General features: G+C 39.0%; 1 protein-coding gene across 9 annotated transcripts in view; it reads right to left on the bottom strand.

The window, feature by feature from the left end:
- The window catches only part of BRSK2 (BR serine/threonine kinase 2), a 305794-nt gene extending 290629 nt beyond the window's left edge, over positions 1-15165 (bottom strand). For all 9 annotated transcript variants that reach the window (XM_083864353.1, XM_083864354.1, XM_083864355.1 and 6 more), the window contains exon 1: positions 14779-15165. In XM_083864353.1, the coding sequence (XP_083720479.1) occupies positions 14779-14872 (94 nt within the window). In that variant the 5' untranslated portion in view covers positions 14873-15165. The remainder of the gene's footprint in view (positions 1-14778) is intronic.
- Positions 15166-15563: the final 398 nt, after the last annotated feature.

The raw sequence follows: 15563 nt of genomic DNA, 5'->3' as shown, positions 1-15563 counted from the left end.
AAACAAGCCAAATGCATCCCTGGCACAGCTTTAATAATTTCAAAATTCATTTGCACAAAACTCTACCTTATTATCTCAAAAACAGTAAGGAGCAATATTTTATTTTATCTGTTTTCTGAAGTCCCGTTTTTACCTCCCAGAACATCACTTAGTACTTCAAAATAGGTCTTAAGTGGGACTCAAGTTATAGCTAAATCTCATACTAGCAAAAGGGTAAATTTCACTCCTAAGGCACTGATGAGAAGATTCTCCTTTCCCATTAGCCAAAATATTTTCTCCAGACAGTAACTTACAACATGACTGTCTTTAACGCCCATGTAACAGACTTCTAAGGTCATCCCTTAAAAAAATTCTTTGATATTTCAATTTTCAAGTTCATCAGCAGCCTCCTCAGAAATGCCTGCATTCCTAACAGTCTAGTCTTCAGAATAACCCGGGAGCTGAGCCACCCACTTCACACCGACCTATACCCTTTCCAGGCAGTACTTCTGGGAGCTGAAACTTACAGACACAGTATTTGGTAAATATCAGTTTGCGAAAAAAGACTGCTGGTATTATCCATGGGGTTAATGTTGTAACCTTTCTTTGTCTTTTACATCCCACTTGCAAATTTAGGTGGGGGTGGTGATGAGGTGAGGAATAGAAAGGAGAAGAGAGAAGATGTGGGACTATGTGGTAGCTTAGACTGATAGACAAGCCTTTGAAAGTATCTCAAATTATCTGGATCTCCAAAAATTACTTAAAAGGGAAAAAAAAAAAAAGATGAAAAAAAGAAAAAAACTGCACACCACCAGAGGGCTGCTGCCTGCAGGAAAATGAAACTGCTGCATTTTAACACTGCAGTAGAATTCCACCAGCTCCACGGAGGCATAAATAAAAGTGACCAAGTTATAAATCTTTTGTAACTAGAACACACAGCATCATACATAGTTTTACTCAGTGACATTTTGTTTGAGAGATCAGGGACAAATTCCCCTAAGGAAAGAAGCAACAAAAGTCAGCATAGCCACATACTGTCAAAATGGGAATATCAAAGCAATTTTTCCATTTTATTAGATAGTTAGAACAACTTTAGTTTTAAATGCAAACACAGAAATTTCAGCATTTATGTATTGGTATTTCAATAATCAAAAGGACAAGCTATGAATGAAAGACACAGAATGAACAGATATCATCACCTGAACAGACCAGGCCATATGGGCCAGTCCATCCTCAAGACATTACAGAAAAAAAAAAAAAAAAAAAAAAAAAAAAAAAAAAAAAAAATACTAGACCTAAATAGTAGGGTTATCGCAGGCCTTTTCATGATGCTTCTTATTTCTGAAAAAGTTATCTATGCTAGCTGGCTAACCCTGTCAGTCCCAAAAGGGAAGTCAAGAATTAGCTTAGTTTTACAGCAGGGCATCATTAAAAATATATAATTTTTTACTAGTCAAAGGCTCCACCCCAAGTCAGTGACTGAGCCTGTTAAGGCCAGTGAAGACTACATAGTTATTGTTTCTGAATAATCTGCCTTACAACTGCACAATGACATGAACAGACCCTGTATTGTACACATCTCTACTCTCTTGAAGCCAAGAAATGTCCCAGCTAGGACTCTGCAGTATTTTAGAGATCACAAGAGTACAATTGGCGACCCAACCCTTTGAGAAGTTCAGTACCTTTAATCCAAAGAGCCTTGAGAGTAGAGAATAATCTTGCACAAGAGAATTAGAACTCTACAGGATCAAGCAGAAGGTTGGTATTTTGTGTACACACATACACACAAAACCCAAACCAACCCTGAAATGAAGTCTCCCATACACAAAGTGTACAATGCATTATGAATAAAAATGCTCAGCTTATCCACATCTGACATACCATATTGATCTGTAGCTGATGCAGAGTTTATCAAGAGACCAAAACAAAGGCACAACTGCTACAAGTAAATAATAAGGTGAAAGATGGAGATGACAGGACTTCTACACAGGGCAATGTTCTTAGGTGCTCTGGTTCACTTCTCCAACTTTCACTGCCAGAAGAGAACAGCCCTACCCACCAGAGCTAGAATTCCACCTGTGACTGCAAGTTACACATCCCCTTTGATCTGGATCCTTGGCCTTGCCATGTGTTCAATCCCCACCATCGCAATGAAAAGAAAAAGACCTAGAGCACACAAATTTCTCCACTCTGATGAATTCTTCAGAAATTTGCAGTAGAGCAGGCACTTGAACAGTAAATATGATGATAATTTTGCTATTCTAATCAAGGTTCCTCTGAGTTCTCGGGAAGTAATCTGCAGCCCACCTGGTTCCACAGAGCCACTGGCATCAAAGCACTGAGGATAAACAAGAATTGGTGGAGCTAGAGAGGCTTCACAGCCATAACTCATTTAATTTAGTGGTGATAAGAGAAATGGTGATGACAGCATTAAGGACACAGATCCAGAAATCCTGCCTATTTTTGCAGCATTTTGTCTGAGCAGGACAAGGCACCTGGTAATAAAGATGGCAACTGTCCCAATCATGCTAGTAGTCTGGTTGTTCCTTTCCCTAGCAGAGATGAGGTAATGACAAATGAAAGGACATTTTCTCCATCCTGAAACTTAATGCAGACTGGTTGGGTAATTTCAGTACAGGTATGTATGGAACACTAGAGAAGAATTACTACTGAAAGTACTAAAACGTTTGCTTGCCTTAATTTGTGCGTTAGCTGAGCAGACAGAGTTCTGCTTTAAGGATGAAATATAGTAATTTGTAAAATGCTGGGCCTGTATTTTCAGTTTGAATTGAATTTGCTTACAGTATCATTCCACTTAGTGCTCTAATTTGCTTGAATATTCACTGCAGAGATGTATTCCTAGGCTGCTCTTAAGTAGAACACTGCCAGAGGTCTGCCTCTGCTGCCATCAATGAGAAGCTTGCTCACGAGTCAAACTTCCCTCTCAGACAAACGTGAGGAAGGCCTTGAAGTTACTGAGACTGCACCATGTAACTGAGTGAGGAATTTGCCTAAGTATTGTCTTCATGGCAATCGGGAAACAACAAGAAGTAAAAGAGATGTAGTTTCATAAATATGAGCAATGAAATAAACCACAGGCCCAGAAGAAAAGCAGCATGGGACAAAACCCAGAAACTCTAGGACAGATTGTTCTTTATTGTCGATGATTACTGATTTTAATCAAGCTTTACTGATTTACAAGAGTGGGAAGTTTGGGGGAAAAAGGGTAGATTTAATTAGCTGCAAAGGCTAATGACAAACTTGAAGGCTGGTGCTCACGAAGTGTAAGAAATCTTAAAAGCTGTGCCACTCATAGCTGTGTCTTTACAAAAAAACAAATGCTCGCGTTTAATAGGGCGATAGTGCCTGCGCCATTGCCAAGTTCTAATATAATACTTGGCTTTGTCCTTGGTGACGATTTTGTACAGACAGGCATTGCAAACACACAAACAGCTCTCAGTCTTCCTCTCAGCTTTCTGCAGGAAAGGACTACTTCAAATACTGCCACTGTACCAAAATGGATACATGGAGGAAATACGGAGAGGGCTCCCTTCTTCCCACACTCCCCGAGCACTGAGCTTAGCTGGCAAACAGAAATGACCCAGTTCAAGTCTCCATTGCCCCTGCTTTGCACTCCTCCAGCAGCAGCAAGTAGGCAGGAATCCAGCCTGCCAAGCTGTACGGGGATACCCCCAGCATCAGGGAATCATAATGTGCTTTTAGCACCACCTTTTCATGGTAACTTCAGTATAAGAATCTTAGTCAAGATAGTGAGATCTGCCATAGCAGCATCTCGTGGCCCCCAAAACCAAGTGAAGATTAGAGAAGCTGTGCTGTTTAGGACAGCTTTCTGTTAACCTGATTTTTTAAAGGAAATAAAATTTAAATGTTCAGGCTGTCTGTCTGCAACTCCCCCATAACATCAGAACCCATTATCAAGTTCTGACCAAGTTTGAAAGAGCAAGGGGAGTCTATAAGACTCTACAAATTTAATGGAAAGTGCTGAATGTCTATGGAAAAAAACCCCTAAGAGATTCAAACTATCGCTTCCACTACGGAAAGCTCACTTGTGATTCAATCCTTAATGTATTTTAAGAGAAAGAAAAAAGATGGACAACCAGAAGAGACAGCTCCAAACGAGTCACAAACATTGTCCTCACCTAGTCCAAGAGACAAGGGACAGAGAAAGAGCAGGAGCAGTAGGGAAATACAGAGTACAAAACTGGAGAATACAGAGTTCCTTAGTTTTACAGTTCACTGAGCAAGTTACAGTTTAGCTGCACAGGACAACACAGAATAGCAGAAGAGTTGTGGCTAGAAGTGATGTCTGGAGATCCTCTAGATCAACAGCCTTGGTCAAAGCACAGTCAACTGGAGTGGCTGCTCAAGGCTTTGTCAAGTCTGGATTTGAATAGATACAAGGAAGGAGACTTCCCAAAATCTCTAGGCAACAGTGCCAGGTGTAACCCACTCTCACAGTGGAGGAGCTTCTTCCTATATTTAAATGGAACTTCCTATTCACACACAAAGGCCTGACTAGGATTAGTGCCTTGGCATGGAAGGGATTACATGTAGACAATGTAACACAAATTATCCTTCCCCTCAGCTCACGAACTAGGCAAGACATGTGAAATGTGTGAGAAAAAAACTACACCTAAGAGAAAATAATTCTCCAAGGACATCAGTACCAATTTCCCAAAGACAAAGCATCTTTTATAAGAAGGAGACAACCCTAAAAGTACCTTGTTTTTCAGTCGACCATGACCATACACTTAAGAAATAAAAAATCTGAAAATACACTTATCTAGATATGGGCTATGTCCTTGAATATTTCTATCAGCTCTTCTAGCAGTAAACACGAAACTATTTAAATAGGGTCTAAACAATTAAGGGTCTCAGCCTTGGAACTGCAACATCTCCAAAAATTTTCTGAAAATACCTTCCTAGAGTCTTAATTAATTTTCTCTAAGAAATTACAGCTGCAGAAAGAACCAAATATCTGTCTAGTAGCCTCTAAATTAGGATGACAATCCTTGGATCAGTTTCCATTTTGCAGAGGCAAGGTAAAACGGAAGTTTAAAACAAAGATAAACAAACAAAACCCCAAAAGCAACCAAAATAAAAACTAACCAAGCAAAAAACCCACAAAATTGCAAACTAAACAACAGATGATGATGACTTCAAAAAGAAAACCATAGATCAAACCTGTACCTGCTGCCAGCAGGTTTTCTCAACATGACAGACAAGCTACCCATCATTTAGAATCTCAAAATACAATGAAAGCTTTGTAATAGAATACTGGGAGAGATTAAGAGATTCCAGTATGGTAAAAATCTTAAACAGTCAAATCCATTCCTTAATCTTAGGGACAGGTCACACATAATAAAAGGAATTCACACAATCACTTGAATGAAACTCACCCAGGGCAAATGGCTGGCATGATAAGTAACCCAATCCTCTGCTTGCAGTCAACTAAAGACATCAGAAAATTTTTAGCATCCCACAATGAACATTTAACGCCACAAAGATTTGGGATATGAAGTCCTATTTCTCACTTAAACTTGTGCTTTAATGCAAATGCAACAAAACATTAGTCTTAGCAAAACCTTGAACTAGATGAGCCCAGACTTCATCAGAGCAGGACATTTATTTTTTTTAATAGAATATTTAAAAAGGAAATTGTAAATCTCCAGCTCATGTTTAGCTGCAAATATGTTCTTGAAGGTCCCTCTTCCTCATAAACTATATTTTTGTAAGGCAGATGAGCCAACACCATGAACCTGAGCTTTGGTGTGCCTCATCCAAAGCAACAAAACAATCACTTTTCCAATAAAGTATCTGTGTAGAAACCTATATCTACACTGCTAGCCACACATAAAATAATTAAGAAAAATAATGAAAGAAGATAAAGATCCAAGCAATTCCATCATCATTCCGTGCTGGGTCAGTATGAAAACCTGCTACATTTTCATTTGCAGCCGCTGTTTTACTTTGGCAGACTGACACTTAATAGTTCTAAGAGCAGGCTTTAGACAAACAATAAAAAATTAACATTTTTTGGTCCAGTCCAGTTTGCTTCTTCCAGAAACCAGCTCCTCCATTACTTCTGCTGCAGTCAATAGGTAAAATACAAGGGGAGTCAGTTTATGGCACTTAAAGCTGAACACACAGAGGAATGACACTGCAAAAACAGAATGTGTTAATACATAGGCAATGTAGACATTAAAAAATATATACATTACCACACTGATTTGCTTTCTCCCACATTAAGCACATAGTGCAAAAGACAGCAAATCAAAATTGCAAAAGCCTCAGGATATAAAGACAGCATGTTGTTTTGTAAGTAGAAGCAGAGAGCCAGAAGAGCACTTACTAAATGGATGCCTGAAAACAGTTTTCCTTTTTTTTTCTTTAAAAAAAAAATTAAATATAAGTACTTCACTGGAAATATTATCATGGCTATAATTCCCACACAGTGTTGGAACATTAAAACGAGAAAGAAAAATAGATAGCACTTGCACTCCACCCCAAGCCACCTGATGATGATTTCTCTCCTCAACATCCCCCTGCACCCTGCATTAACCCATCTGCTGTCAATCGATTCCCAAATCTTAGTGCAAAGTTTTCACCAGCAATGATCTCCTTCTGTCAGCAGCTGGCAAGTTACCTACTTTCTTCCAAACTCCTTAATTATCAAATCACTGATTATCAAATCACTGTGTGCATTATTAGCTAAAATACTAAAAAGCAGCCTGTTATCTGTGGTGAGCTACAAAAATAATGGTCCCTTCCAGTCTAATCTTACCCCATCCCAAATTAAAAATGTTTATGTGAAAAAAAAAAAAGAAAAAAAAAGAAAAAAAAAAAGGTATTCCTTGTCCTTCTAAGCAGGCAATAACCTTTATCAAGGAAGCCAAAGTAGGTGCAACATAAGTCTAAAAGCCAGAAACTGCTTGGCACAGCCATGGGGTGCAAAACAGTAAGTTTGGCCATTAGTATTCCATGAAAGACTAATTTAGGGCAGTTTTAGGGGTACTTTATATCAAGGGGCCTGATATGTCTCCATGGCCTTCATAAAATCATTTCCTCAAAATAAAACCAAGAGGACTGACAATTCAAGGAAAGTGTCCTACCCTACCAACTCCAACACAGAGCATGCATCAGCCACCTGCACCAGCCTGAAGGTTACTCTGCCCTCTAGGAAGGCAAGAGCACCACTTGCAAGAGAATGTACCTGGATTTGCTTTAACATGCACCATCATTTACCTTCTTTGTCCATACTGCTTTCTGTCCTTAGTCTCATGACACACTTGCATTGAATAGCCTTTAAAAAGTTTATCCCAAGGTCATTGCAAAAGAAAGAGTGCATTCCTGTTTATGCAGTCCACAGGACAACTGCACCCTGATAGGTATCTCTGCCACAAATGACACATCCAAGAACAAAATGCTTGCAGCTACATCAATAGCCAGTAATGCACTTCCACGAAAGGAATCAAAACAAACTCTCCTCTTCCACCTAAACTCCACTCAAACCCAACTTTCAAAAGCTATGAAGCAATGGAAAAAATCTGGGTAAATTTTTTAGTGTGGTTTTTAACATATTTTTATTAGGAATGTTTCTAGTCTGTAAACATTATTAATTCATTATTTTTTTTTTATTTAAAGTTAAATGTATAGTAAGAAAAATGAAACTGGATGAACAGTATTAAAATGCTCTAGAAGTAGGCATTTTAAATCAAGTTTAATTTGGTCACATTTGTGTACCTTTTAAAAAGAATTTCTGGAAAACTTATATCTACCAAGTATGGATGCTCATAGGAATCATCTCCAAACTGTCTAGGAAAACTGAATTTTTGGTTTGAACTTGCAAACATCTGTATTGGATGTGCTTGCACTATGATCCAAGCAGAATGCAATTCTCTTATGCAATACACCAAACAGACTACATTCAAGAGTACAATTCAAATCTTTGAATACTGCATAAGTGCAACCAATCCATAAGTGAGGTAAAGACAGTTGGGGAAAGGAGATATAAATAGCTGTTTGCCAGAAAATCTGAAACAAATAAGGATTTAAAGGAAATCACTCTGCATTTACAGACACTGCAGATGAAGATGGTTCAAGTTCATTAAGAACACTATTTACAACAAATTATTCATGTTATTCTACAGATCATTATGGCTGTTTTGTAGAAAAACATAATGTTTATGCATGAACTGGAAATGAAACAATCTCCTCATATTCCATAAGCAGAATGAACAGCATTATTGACTAGGATTGTGAAACATCTTGGGCTTGCTTAAAAAAAAAACCAGAAAATTTCTTTGGGATATTTCTTCATAGGACAATCCACAACAAACAAACAAACAAAAAAAAAATCCACCCTCATCTATTTACCTCAGACTTGATGATCCTTCTACTGAAGTCAGCTCAACTTAAAATATGGACTGACTTTGCAAGAGAAAATTACAGTATCTTAGCATTTGAAGAGGACCACTACATGAGCATTCATTTATGTCTCTGCCTTACTGTACCTTCATGGAAATCTACATCTAGGCTTCCACCTTGTCTCATTATGACTATTTTCTATGTGCACAGTACAGTCTTCATGCAATGTCTTCTACTTCAGAAGGTATCACTTCCAAACTTCTAATTTCCTTTCAATTTTTTTCTGAAAGCTGGAATTCTTCCACCACCTACATTTGTTCTATATTACCTATCTGCTAAATTTTAGGTGTGCATCACATTTATTATAGTCACTGCAATTAGAGTTTAACTCTCTAAAGCACACAATATTAAAGACTTTCCAAAATGTCATGTATGGAGCAAGCTTATGGTATACTGAAAACCATTGCAATGTTGGAGAATCCAAAATATACACTGGCTGCTCCACGCAGTTTACAAAAGGAATTGTAAGAACTCACCTAAAACACTACACTTGGTCTTCTCATAGAATCACAGATTTTCTAGAGATTAAAAGAATTCCTCTCAAGAGGTAAATTTTAACAAGAAGCCTTTTTCCTTTTTTCAACCTCTCTCCTAACCCTAATGCAGTCCTTCTCACTGTGGCAGAACAAAATTACATTAGAACAGTGACAAAAAGTAGAAAAGCACCTGAACAGTGCAAGAACCTTATTTGTGAAATCAGTGCTTGCACAGTTCCTGCTGGCATCTAAAATGTAAGTATATAGTCATAGAGTCCCACTCATTTGACAGTATCCGAATTTTAACAACCCTTGGGTGAGAAAGCTTACTGTGCTTTACAAAGAAAAACAATAATTCAGAGCCTGCTGCTGTTTCCATGAGTTCATAATAATTGTGCGACTGATATTGTGGTAAAAGACTAATGGCATGTCCCTACAAAGTTTTCAGAAGGATGGAAGTCAAAAATAATTTTCACTGCATTTAGCAAACAGGAATTTGCTAATTCAAACAATAAACAAAACAAACCAAATGAGAGGGAAAGTCATAAAAGGGATAGCTGAACTTTCCAGTTCACAAAAGTAGCAGGATAATTAATATTAGTTTACTTCAGTCAGTAAAGCAGGCAAACAGTCCTTTTGAAAAGTCAAAGGTATATAAAGTTAAGAAAGACCAAATCTCTCAAAACTTGCAATGATTACTTGATAACCCATTAAATGTGTGTCACTATAACATAATCTTTCTCAGGAAAAATTCATTCTTAAGACCTCTACTAACGACAGTATTTCTTGCAGTACTTATTTCTATGATGACAAATTCAACATTTAAGTTTTCATAGACTATTATGAGGAAGAGTTTGGATTCATACCTCTTTGAAAGAAACTTTCATAATGAAAGCAAAGTATATGTATGAAAATATTATGAGGATATGTACTGGTTTGTTCTTGGCTTGTGTGTTTAAAAAGGCCATGAGGAAAACTGCAATGATTTACACCTCTTACAATGATATATATTCATCTGGACAGCTAAATGGAAGAAAGCTGTACTCCTTAGATTCTCTCTAGATCCAATACGCTGGATTAGAAAAAAAAAATTATAGCAGTACGAATGAAGAGGATATACTTTGTTTAGCCTACTTACCTAAGAAAACCAGGCTTCTGAGACCACATTGACTACCCAACATTCCCTGAATAGAGCCGAAGTTTTCAACCAAATTTGACAGAGACAAACGAAAAAAATTAACAAATTTTAGTTTGTGCCAGTGTCATGGAAACAGATGGTTAAGGCTGTAAAGAAATGTCCTGTTTAAGCTCTCACTGAATAAAAGGCTATTAAATTCACTAAGACCCAAATTTGGTGATTTCTGTTCTTACATAACCCAACAGCACACTGCTGAACACCTCGCTCATGGCTCATATATAATTAACATGTTATACACCAAAATAGCTGTAAGCTATACAGGATGCAATGCAGGAAAGGGAACCTGTACACTTTTTGTGAAGGTCAAAGTGCTGTGAGTTTCAAGCACGACTTTTTCTACCGGACTTAAAACAGAATAAAAGGAACATAACAAAATGGATAAGCAACATTTAACTTCCCATGAAGTTTATCTCAATGTGAATAGAGTAAATCCCACTTAGAACCAATGCCTTATTGCTTGTAGACAAATCAGCATTTTAGAAAATTCAGCTAGGTATTGAACTGGTGCTACAGTAAACAATGATGCTGAAGCCTATACCGTGACTTCAAATGAAAATACACGAAAACCCTCCAAAATGCTGAAGACCTTCACAAGAAATACTTCAGTTCCTCATCTTCGCACTCATTAATAAATATTCACTACAGTCAGTTTGAATTACTGTTAGGAGTTTCAAGGGTGAAACAGGGGTTAGTGAGGTCAAAAGAAACACAAGAACAGAGGTAACTGTGGAATTTTAAAAAAAGAAATAGAGTAAGGAATACACAAGAAGCTGGTTTCATGTAAAATCAGTGGCACGTGAAGAAAACCTATACCTAAACCTATCACACTGCTTCATGATCGGGTGTGACTGGGGCTTCTCAAGGCACACTGTTTCCATGTGTGTTACTGTAACAGGACACACATCCTTTGCTCACTACTCTTAATTACAATGAAAACCTCCTATAATTAACCATAAAAGAATGTACCAGTGGAACAGAGATAAAGCAACCTTTCCCCACACACCCATATATATACAGCAGTGATTTTTTTACACTGGCAGTTCTGTAAAATAATTTCTTTGAGTACAACAATCAAGATTCTGATGCTTCTTGCATTCTTGCAAAATCATTTACATAGAGATTCCATAAGCTATTCCACCAGATGACGTCAAGAAGAGGTGCTCTAAATTCAACCTATTACAAAAGCAAACCATCTTGCTACGGTACTCAAATGAGATGTTAAATTCATATGTGGCATTACTAAAAATAATCTTTGTTCCTCTATCATTCCCACTAGCAGCAAAGATCTAAGCCCAACCATTTTTCAGCACTGCCCTGTGTATCCCCCTTCCAACTTCCCTGCCTGAGAGCCCTAATCCTCTCTTTGTGCCATCAGTCACCCTCGGCAAGTGTGACGCACCAGCCCAGAAAGCTGCTCAAGACAAATTTTGCATATCTGACCAATCAATACTTTCAGTTGTTACCCACCAATGTGAACAGAAGGCTTTTCCCTGTCAGTTTTGCCCACCCACAGCCAGATGTCACCAGGTGCCACTAATGTCCCAGATACCACAACCGGACCTCTCTGCAGGGACCAGTAGGTTGCTGCTGATAAACACTTTTTTTCAGCTTTTAAGGTGGCAATCAGCATGAACTTCACAGAGAGAAAGCCAAAGAGAGTTCTACCTACCACTAAGTTCTCCCTCCATGGCACGCTCTCTAAGTCTGCTCTGAACTAAGAATGAACCCTCACTCCTCTCCAAAACCCCTTCTTCTGATGTCAGTAACAGCAAGCAACAGTGATTAATACATTTGTATAACTCCAGTGTATCTGGGAGCAAAGCTTGACCTGCCTATCTGAAATACCATTACAGAGTCAATAATTTTTTATTCCAAATAAAAGTGGTGGATATGAAGATGACTGCAAAATGGACAGGACTTTGCAACACAACTTACACTTTCTTTCTACTCATCATTTCATTTTGCCATATTTTTTTCTCACTCTTCCTCATCCCCTTAGAAAAAAAAAAAAACAATTCCAAGACATTACCTCCTAATCTCCCATGCTTCAAAGTCAATCTCTAAACAAATTATTACAATCACAACTTCCTTCATCTGTAAGCCACTGCAACCCAGATGCCAAGATCCACAACATACTATGGTGAATCAGGCCCTTTTACTGCACTGCTTGTCCTCTCCCTAAAATGCTGCAGGTTGCCTGCTTACCTTCCAAAACAAGCAGGATGAGGATGAGCTACATGCCACACACTGGTTATGCCATTCTGCAAGCCCCCAAATGTGATTAGCACAGAAAATGCGAGAAGACCAGAAGGCATCTTTCCATATTTAGCCATGTATGTTTAATACTGAGTTACATTTCACCTCAGTGCATTATTCCATTAATCAAGGGCGGGTATAACAAGAGAGACACGGACTGACATCAGCTACTTTCAAGATCTCTCTTCCTCCTTCCCCCACCTCCAGCTCCTATGACACCATGTATTGTGCATTTCATGTGCATTCATGCATGCAAACAGCAGAGACTTATCTATAAAGATCAGTTATATGGTAAAACTGCAAAAGGAAACTTTCACCCTTGTCCAGCTGGTTGAATAACTGCAGAGGCCAACAGCAGCAAGCCTCTAAATACATCCTGTTCTTCTCTCTCCACCCCCACATCTCTAATCACTTAGGAGGAAGATAGGAAGATTAGCAGAGAGGAAAAAAAACATAACCAAAGCTGCAGATAACCCTTTAGGACCACAACATCAGGCTATAAGAACGTGGAGCAAAAGGTTAATGCAGCCGTATTTTCAGGAATCTCAGGCACAATTGCATTTAAAGGGGAGGGAGGGGTACTGAGAAGGTGAGAGAGAGAGAAAAAAGGAAATGGTGATGAAGACAAAAATGAATTTGTCATCTACAGCTAGCTCTTTGATCACCTGGAGTATTCAGGAAAGGATTATCAACAGAAATAGGGCAGCTTTATTAACAATACACCACAATTTTTCTTGTAGGATATTTTCATTGCAATCATCAGAACCGATTTTAGTAAGAACACAGCTGCAGAAGACTCACTGAGCTATGCAAAGGATAAAGGTGGTAACCAAAACAGTGACAGAGAACTACCTTTAGCAGCTGATATACTGAAGAGATTTGAAAAAAAGAAAAAAAGAAATACAAATAAAAGTCACTTCCACTAGAAGATAATGTCATCTTCATCCATGTCTCTGAACGGTTGCTATGGGGTTGTGAAGAGGAGGGGAAGGATGGGGGGGAGGTTATAATCAATCATCTCAGAAGAGCATTGCTTCTTACAGAGAAAGATCTGGATTTTGACTGTGTCCCCAAGAAAATTGCGGACTGCAGAGCTGCTGCCACGCAGGGCAGTGAGGAAGCAGGCAGAGCACAGGCAGCAGCTGGGGATGGAAACGCCTATTAAATCCTTTAGACAACAGATGGGCAAAGCTCGGCTGGCTTATAAAAAAAAAAATACACCACAATGCATCATGTTTTATTGTCCCACCATAATGAACAACACTTAACACCCACATGCCCAAAGAAGCCCCCCCTATGGCTGATCTTACCCTCTCCCTACATTATAACCTCAAGTCTCAATCCACTTTTGGGGGGATCCCAACCCAATGAATTTGCCAGATGTCATTGCTTATTGCACCTGTTACTAAAAATAAAAAAAAAAAAATTAAGAAGGAAGGCATTTGGGCTTCTTTTTAAGGGTTTTTCTTCCAATTAATACTCCCCTGCCCTTGAAGTGAATATGCTACCCAAGCAAGCAACAGTAAGTCCAGATCTTGAACGCATTTAGGGGATCTAATTATGTCATGTAGGGCAGAAGCACCTGCTCTCTGCTAATTCCCTCCACTCACTTTCCTCTTTTTAATATTTCTTACCATTGTTCCATTCAGGAAAATCTGCTGGGGGCGAGTTTCATAAACAAGCTTTAAGCAAAATAATTAAATAACCTCCCTTCCCCCCTCCCAACCCCTCCTACAAAAACACAGCATAACCAGAATGAATTCTGCTACCGATCCTCTATTTTTCTTTTATTTCAGACCCTACCCACAAAAACCACCAGCCCATCCATCCATATTTGCTAAATACCCACAGCAGTCAGTGCCAGAGACATACTGTACATATTTCCACCACCCCCCCCAACTGCACCTTAAGGACTACACCCTTTTCAATCATGATGTCATGAAATACTGCTGGTGACTCCCCCACTACCACCACCACCACCTCCTCGGTACTACAGGCTGTGAACCTTTAATTTCAATATAATTTGATTAAAAAGAAAAATGCTCCTAAGTAGGGCAGTGGAGAAACGGATGTGAAAATTCACCACCAGCAGATCATCTATTTTTTTTCCTCTGCATGCACTCTGGCTGTCATCAGAACAACACCCATTAGCAGGAGTAATGAACATAAAGCATCCTGGGCTTTTTTTCTTTTTCTTTTCTTTAAAAAAAAAAATGGAGAAAAAAAAATTTTAAAAAAGGAAGAAAATAAGGAATTAAAATTGAATGTAAAAATAAATAAAGGCCAAAATCCCCTATGAATATTATCTCCAGTGAAACAGCAAATGGGAGAACCTGAACCCTCGAACACCCCATCCCCAACACCTTACTGGCTGCTACAGCACCTTCCCTCTAGCATCGGTGCTGCTGCAAAAGAACCAACCTGTCTGTCCTTTTCCTAGGGTTTTCTCCAAACGATAGGGTCCAACATATTGTGCATGTTGAGCTCCGCTGCCTTCTTTCCCTGTTGATGTCATTTCTACCTGGATCTGTAATTCTGCAATGTGTATGTGCTGATGAGCTGGAATTTCTCCCTCTGCAGCTCTTTAAATTCCCACTTTGCAGCTGTGCAAGCAAAGCACTCTTTTTCTTTGCTTTAGTCCCCTTGGTTGCAGATTTTCGTCTTCCTCCTCTTTCTCTCCTCTCTCTCTCTCACGTGCTTGTTTTCTCGCTGGGTCTGCTTGGGACGCTGAAAGACGAAGGAGTTATTTTAGTGTTCAAAGGGGGGGATCTACGATCCAAGCCCGAGGAGCATGATGCTGGTGATCCGAGCTCCGCACGCCTTGTTCCCTCTAGGAGCTGTTCAAGGGAGAGCCAGAGCTGGAGCAGCGGAAGAGCCGGGGCCCGCAGCTCTGAATGACATTAAAAGCAGCCAATCCCCTCGGCTCCCACCTTCTTCTCCCCTCCTCCTTCCACTACCTTTTCTTTTCCATCACAGCAGTTGCTGCCTCTGCCTGCTACAGAGCATCATGACCAATGGCAGCAGCAAACACCTAAGTTCATCAGCCTATTGATAAGGCACAATTAAATATAATTTAGTGTGTACATTAATTTAAGACCCACGCATACACTTCTTCTTTTTTTTCTTCTTTTTTTTTTTTTTTTTTTTTTTTTACCTCTGTATTCTACTCCACTATGCAGATGCAGTTCCAGCTTATTAAAGAAAAG

Source organism: Zosterops lateralis, assembly GCF_965231275.1.
Source record: "Zosterops lateralis genome assembly, chromosome: 6".
In the NCBI taxonomy this organism is placed as follows: Eukaryota; Metazoa; Chordata; class Aves; order Passeriformes; family Zosteropidae; genus Zosterops; species Zosterops lateralis.
Note: the sequence above shows the minus strand (reverse complement) of the source record. Positions and strands in the feature narration are given on the sequence as shown.